Here is a 7,489-nt window from a genome sequence, read left to right on the forward strand (position 1 = left end):
CGTCCTTGAGAGGAAAAAAACAGATGTGTGAGTGCTTGTTGATCTCGCGATAGCACTGAGCGCTGTCAATGGGTGTCTATTGTGAGAATTTTCCTATTCACGCGCGACTTTACAACTTTCCCACGCTTGTTGTTTGGGCGGCTCGTCGCGGCTACTGCCTCCCTCACTTTCTCACCATTCGGCGCCCTCTTGTCAACCCCCGAATTTGGACCGTACTCCTGCTGCCTCCAGTTTGATTCCGTTGGCCCTGGTGGTATGGTGATAGTAGGCTCGGTGTGGGGTGCCCTCAGGAGGGGTCTCGCGATTATTCGGGGAGGAAGGGGGGCGTTTTTTGGAAAATGGCGCCTGTTGTTACTGGGTAAGTGGAGATATTATTGAGTAAATGTTTGCTTGCTCAATACTGGTGTAGACTATCTGGGTTCGCGTAAGTTTGAGAAGGTTCTGTGCTCCAGAGAGGTGCTCAAACAAAGTTCTGGTGGCAGTACCTGCCGCATGTGGTCGCACAGTGTCAAACTATGTCAACAAAGCTAGAGACTCAAACGTGGATCGTGCATGCATGTATATTTATTGAGGTCCCATAAGCGAATTTTTTTTTTCCTATTTACAGTACAAGTTTTAATACTGTACTTATCAATAAGTAACTTTTGACATTCATCCTGACTCAATGCCTGATCTGTTCCTGATATACATCTTCATGATTCCTTAAATGTTTTTTTCTAGGTAACAATACTATCACTACATGTGTAATAATAATTCTAATTTTTGTAGTCACGTTCAACTTGCATTCTTTTTGTAGGAAATTTGGTGATCTCTGTCAACCCCAACGTTTAACAAGGTAAACAAAATATTAAAAAAAATAATGTGTGGCATTTATTATTGTTACTCTGTTAGGCTCTGATTAGGTAGAACCGGACTGCATAATACTGAGAGCTGTTTGTAACTGTAATGTTTTGTCCAACTCAAAGTGTTAACATGATCTTCTTTTCAGGGAGGCAATGCGAGTGTACTTAAAGGAAAAAGATGATCAAACAGTCCTTATTCTGCATGCAAAAGTGGCACAAAAGTCCTACGGCAATGAGAAAAGGTATGTGTGTGTGTGCGTGTGCGTGTGTATGTGTGTGTGTGTGTGTACTTGGTTTCACAAAGAATGTCGTTTTTGGATGATCATCCCTATTTATTTATTTATATGGGTAGGTTTTTCTGCCCTCCACCATGCGTCTATCTGCTGGGAAGTGGCTGGAAAAAGAAGCTCGAGGCGATGCAGAAGGAGGGCTGCACAGAGCAGGAGGCTCAGCCCTGTGCTTTCATCGGAATTGGCAACAGTGAAGTGGAGATGCAGCAACTCAATTTGGAAGGGAAGGTGAGAACTCTTGTGCCACTGAAGGTAGTGCGATATATGAATACAATGTTAAGTACCACTACATATATATATATATATATTATACTGTACTACATATACATATTATTGCGATTCTATGCTACTGCATACTACAACCATAATAATAAACTTTGTTAGATTAATGCCTCTGTCATTGTGAAGCAAAGTGGAAATGAAGTGTTATTTTCCTTGCACATTGTAAAGACGTAAAAGATCTACGTAGACGGTACAGCATTGTATGAATGATGTGTGTCCTTTTAAGGTGAGCCATCCCAGAACCAAAAGAAACTTCATAATTCAGAATTTCCCCACTGTAGGGCTCAGAATGTCACGCTGTGTTTCACCTCTGCTGAAACAATTTTGGTGTTTTTGTCCCCGCACTAGAACTTCTGCGCTGCTAAGACCTTGTATATCAGTGACACAGACAAAAGGAAACACTTCATGTTGTCTGTGAGAATGCTGTATGCCAACAGCGCAAACATTGGAGGTTTCCTCAGTAAGAGAATCAAAGTCATCTCCAAGCCTTCCAAGAAGAAGCAGTCCTTGAAAAATGCAGACTGTGAGTATGAACGTATACACAATATGCTCTTTTTTGGAATGTGTTCGATAGAGTACCTATTCTCGTCTTTGCCGCCGTGTCTCACAGTGTGTATTGCATCGGGAACAAAGGTAGCTTTATTTAACCGCCTGCGATCACAAACAGTCAGCACCAGGTATCTACACGTGGAGGGTGGAAACTTTCATGCTAGTTCCTTGCAGTGGGGGGCCTTCTACATCCATCTCTGTGAGTCCTTCTATCCACTTATAATTGTCTGTTCTGTCGAATTCCCTTTCCACTTGCTCTTTTTCAGCATTGTTTCATGTCATGATGTCATACATCATCATGATGCTTTTTCTCATTTTCTTCAGTGGACGATGACGAATCTGAAGGGGAGGAGTTTGCTGTGCGAGACGGTTACATTCATTACGGCCAGACAGTCAAACTGGTCTGCTCTGTAACTGGCATGGCACTGCCCAGATTGGTATGCATGTGACTTCACATACACTCGATGGACAAAATAATTGGGTAACTTGGCCAACCTCCAGGCAAAATGGAAGACAAATAATTTTGGAATGTGTCTGCCTAGTTATATCTATGCGTTTGTAGAGAAGAACATTTCTGAAGTCAAATCAGAGTCACAGTCTCCAAATGAGGAAACTATCTCCATTCTAGTGCTTCACAGTGTTCTGTGCTTTGATAGAAGCGAGGATTGTTCAAGATGAAGATTTAAGCACTTCTGTGTCTCCATTTTGTACCTGATTAATTCATTTCAACAAATGTCCCAATAGTTTTGTCCATACAGTATTATCAGAATGATGTTGCTGATTCAAGAGAGAATTACAAATGTTGAATAACTAGTCTTGCCATTACCATGATGCATGGAGGATTTGGAATGTTAGTTTTCAGTCTAATTTAATGGTTGGTCGCTATACTACAGTTGCGTGTATTTATTGATTTATTTTTTAATCGGCCTTCTGTCAGGTCTTTCCGGAACACTGAAGGTTGCCATTGTACAAAATGTTTTTCTAGGACAACAAATTAACCCTGGAGAATCCACGGGGTCAAATTTGGCCCCTATAAATTCTGCTACTCAAATGCTACCCTTAAATCTCAAAGGGTCAAATTTGGCCCTCATCCTAAATTAGGATTAAAGCATTAAATATTTGGAAAACCATATATTTTGATGTTCAGTGAACATATAGCAGTCATTTAATGTAAAATTCATCATTTTCCAAAGAAGAAAAGGGTTCTTGGGTCCTCCAGGGTTAAATTTCGGGAAGAACAAAAGAGGTCTAAGTCAATTAAGGAATACGACTTTACAAGGTATGCCTTTTGTCACTATTTTTTATGTCCATACACCGTATTTAATGAGATTTGATGTTTGTACAACTGATGTGCCATGATGCTTCCAAGCTAGTATGTGTCTACTGCTAAACGTGCCCCCCCCCCCCTCTTAATTTCTAAGGTCATCCGTAAAGTGGATAAGCAGGCAGCGTTGTGGGATGCAGATGACCCGGTGTCACAACTCCACAAGTGTGCCTTTTACCTGAAGGATACAGAACGGATGTACCTCTGTCTCTCACAGGATAGAATAATTCAATACCAGGTAGGCAGCTAAAGCAATGCACTTCAAGTTGGCCAGAGATCACACCAAGTATGATATACTGGTACTTCCAATGATGAGTAAAACGGTAGTCTGCACTTGGCGGAATCTTAGGCTGCTCAATGGGATTTTGATGCCAATTTAAGGCTGCTTTGTGCAGTGTAAAAAACAAAACAAAACATATATACTGTATATATAGAGAGAGAGTGAGAAAGAGAGAGAGAGACACACACACACACGAGGCTATGGCGCCATCTCCTGGCAATTAGATTTTGTTTCGCTCAGAAACAGCGAGTACTGTAGTACTTTTTTAGTAAATAACAGGATAGATTTTTAAAAAAGGCGATAGGTGAATTTGCATGTACCGCATTGTGAATGGACAGTGGAACACCGTTTGCATTGTTGAATGAATACCGCTCAAAACAGCAGTTCCAATTCCTTCTTTTTAAGTTTTGTTGCTGACAGGAGTTAAACAATCCAACCAAGAAACTGAAATAGTCTGCATGTGTCCCCACAAGGCTTCGTTAGTGGCGCTGCATGTGAGCAAATGATTGAAATGAAATTGAAATCCGATGGAATGTTTTTCATTTTCTGCTTAAATCGGTCATCAAATGTTGATAGAACAGAATGAATAAACTGTCAGCTTAAACTAACACCATAAAAAATGTATAGCTTTTCATATTTTTATTGAAAATACCATGTAAAGCATTCACAGGACAGGGAGGAGAAAGTAAGCATACCCTTTGATTTAATAACGAGTTGAACGTCACTTGATAGAAATAACCCTCAACCATACATCAACGTAAGTGTAAAATGATTATTTTTTTTTTTGCTTCAGGCTGCGCCATGCATCAAAGAAGGAAACAAGGAGATCATTAACGACGGCGCCTGCTGGACCATCATCAGCACAGACAAGGCTGAGTATACATTCTATGAGGGCATGGGCCCTGTGAGCACTTCAGTCACTCCTGTACCTGTCGTGGAGAGCCTGCAGGTGCGCACGCACACACACACAGAGTTTGGACAATGTGCTTTTTGTTGCCTTGAAACAATCTTTTTTTAAGTTTGATGGCTGTGTCGTTTCAGTTAAATGGCGGAGGAGATGTAGCCATGTTAGAGCTGACCGGACACAACTTCTCCCCGAAACTAACGGTGTGGTTTGGAGATGTGGAGGCTGATACCATATATAGGTATGATAGTTGTGAGTACAAATGTACACTACTCACAAAAAAATAGTTAGTGATATTCTTTCAGGTTTTGTCTTAAGTTCCTGGTTGAACCTGAAATTTCACCTTAAAGCGCAATATCCCCAAGTCTGTGTGAGGAGTATACTTTGTGTGTGTGAGGACTTAAATCCGGAAAGCTTTGTGATATTCATGTGTCTTCCAAGATGCGGCGAGATCATCCTGTGTGTGGTGCCGGACATTTCGGCTTTCAGAGAGGGCTGGCGCTGGGTCAGGCAGCCAGTGCAGGTCCCGGTCACGCTGGTCCGTAACGATGGAATCATCTATGCCACCTCGCTCACCTTCACCTACACTTCAGAACCAGGACCCCGACCTCACTGCAGTGTTGCTGAGGCCATATTGAGGACACATGCCAGCTCCTCATCAACAGCATCAGCATCCCAGACCTCTTCGTCTTCACCTCCCTCCTCACTGGGCGCACTCACAAATGGCCAGGTGGCTTACCGTAGTTGTGACTCAGGCATGTTATCAGGGTCATCAGCCATGTCCATGTTGTCATCGTGATACTCATCGCAAGCGTGTTATTTTTGAAACATGCACAATGACTAAACTGTTTTGCGTTTCTGAGGAGGGGACCTTTGAGAACACTTGATGGAAGCGCAAGTGTTTGGTTCCATCTAGTGGAGTATTTTGGACACGCATGCCCCTTTCAGGCTTTTGGACTCAAGGCAAGGGATGGGCCTTTCAGCTCGTTTAAACCCCGTGTGTTACAATTTCTACAATTTTTGTAGATTTTTGCGTATTGTCATCTTTAAATCAAAGACAAAGCATTAAAATTGTGTGATATGAAATATTCCAATTCATGTTGTATATATAGATTTATATATATGTTTTGGGCATAGCACAGTACCGCTTTTATTGTCCATAGAGGGCAAAAATATATATACTATATGTGTATGTATAGCGCTGATGCCACTGAACATGTCGAGTGGTTGAAAGTAAAAAAAAACATTAAGGAATAATACTTTTACAATTTTTGTAAAATTGTATTGTTGCGTTATATAAACGTATTTACATTGACTGCAGCATATGGGTTAAAAACCGTAAGGGCAAACGACATTGTTCATTGTTGTGTGCCAGGAACCATTGCTGCGGCAGTTTTTTTGTATAGAGATCGAGTACAAAAGATTTGAATTCTTTGTATTCCTGCTTTGTTTTACAAGCTTTTGCTGAGGTTCAGTTTACATACCATTCAACATAGAAATGTTGCTCTTTTGAATCTATAGTTACGTAAATTTTATTTTGATTACATTATTGAGCAACATGAGCAGTACAATATATTAGAAAACCTCTTCGTATGATTCAGTTACTGCACACTATAAACAATAATAAACATATTGTTACATTGAAACCTCGGTGTTAATTCAGATAAAGGTATTAGTGATCAGGGATACCGATCATCCGTGAGTGAGTCCTTCTGATACCGAAAGGGCAAGGGGATGTGTTGGCTGCAGGCTATAAAGTACGAGCTGTAAGTGATCGTTTTTTTTGTGTTTGGCAATGAAAGCCATTCATTGTCATGCCGATCGTACTTTTCCACAGAAATCGGCCGATCATGATTTGGCGGCCGATTGACCTAACGGCGCACCACAAAATTCAACACACTTTCTTGTCGGTATCTCGGGAGACCCAATACAGCTCTGGTCATGGGTCTAATTAGATTTTGTGTTCCTATTCAAGAACCTAGTGCACCCTACTTAGCTCAATGCTGCAGGGGCCCTGTTGGGCATGGCTACAGGTCAACGCCGTGCCACTATTTTTAAACTGGGAGGAGATTGCTGGAATGAAACCTTACACTTTGTTAGGCTACTGTTAGCGCGGCTGTGAGACTGTTTGTGTCCTTTTGCGCTATTAATGTACTTGCATAATCATATGGGTTCTACAGCCAGACTAGGTTGTGGAGCATGTCTGCTGAAACACACACACACACACACATAGACCGCACCAATAACATGCAGGCAAAGTTAATTGGCATAGTTGTTGAAACGAGTTTCATCCGAGTCTCCGACCCAGCAAAGCCATGACCAATGTCATGCTATTCCTGTTTGTATCTCAAGCAAAAGCTTAAAATGGAAACTTTTTATGCCACCTAAATAAGATAAGATAAGATATCCTTTATTTGTCCCGCAATGGGGAAATTACAATCAGAATTCAGAAAGGAAAAACGCTGGGTAGGGAGAGGGAAAAAAATAAATAAATCAGCACTATAATCCGAAAACAAATCAAAGACAGAAAATAAGTATATGGCAGTCAGCGGAACAACTGTTAACGGCATTTCTTTTTCACCCTCAACACATTTGGGATGGGGGTTGGCGTATGAGGAAACCTAATAATGTGATGAGACCCTGCTACTGGACTGAGACAGAGAGAGATAGTGAGAGCAGTGTCTTGAGGTCTTGACACGACTGTGAAAGAAGACTGAAGTACTGGATTTTGTTTATCATATACAAAATAGATACCAAGTGAACACTCGGAAGCAGGATTAAATACATCATTTGTTCATCTTCATCCTCTGGATTTGATATTGTTCTGTGATCACCACATCGATCTTCAAGATGGAACAATTTCTGGATGCGCCATCATCGGCTTTGGTCTAAGGAATATAACTCCGAGATTTTTCCGGAATTCCACTGGGCAACCAACGGTTTAGGCACCGTGCAGTTGCCCTCGGTACTTGAAAGTTTTGTTCATTCCTCAGTCCGCACTTCATTTTTTTCAGGATT

General features: G+C 41.3%; 1 protein-coding gene across 1 annotated transcript; it reads left to right on the forward strand.

Moving 5' to 3' along the window:
- The first annotated feature begins 115 nt into the window (after window positions 1-115).
- On the forward strand, window positions 116-6,117 carry LOC147200225 (recombining binding protein suppressor of hairless-like). Its single transcript, XM_086120962.1, has 11 exons — window positions 116-358; window positions 797-835; window positions 989-1,084; window positions 1,195-1,360; window positions 1,763-1,937; window positions 2,025-2,162; window positions 2,288-2,400; window positions 3,385-3,525; window positions 4,361-4,516; window positions 4,609-4,712; window positions 4,913-6,117. The coding sequence occupies exons 1-11, from the start codon at window positions 339-341 to the stop codon at window positions 5,268-5,270; spliced, it is 1,506 nt and encodes a 501-aa protein (XP_085977088.1). The 5' UTR covers window positions 116-338; the 3' UTR covers window positions 5,271-6,117.
- The last annotated feature ends 1,372 nt before the right edge of the window (window positions 6,118-7,489 follow it).

This window comes from Hippocampus guttulatus, chromosome 9 (assembly GCF_054856545.1).
Source record: "Hippocampus guttulatus isolate MCC_2025c chromosome 9, RoL_Hgut_1.0, whole genome shotgun sequence".
Classification (NCBI taxonomy): Eukaryota; Metazoa; Chordata; class Actinopteri; order Syngnathiformes; family Syngnathidae; genus Hippocampus; species Hippocampus guttulatus.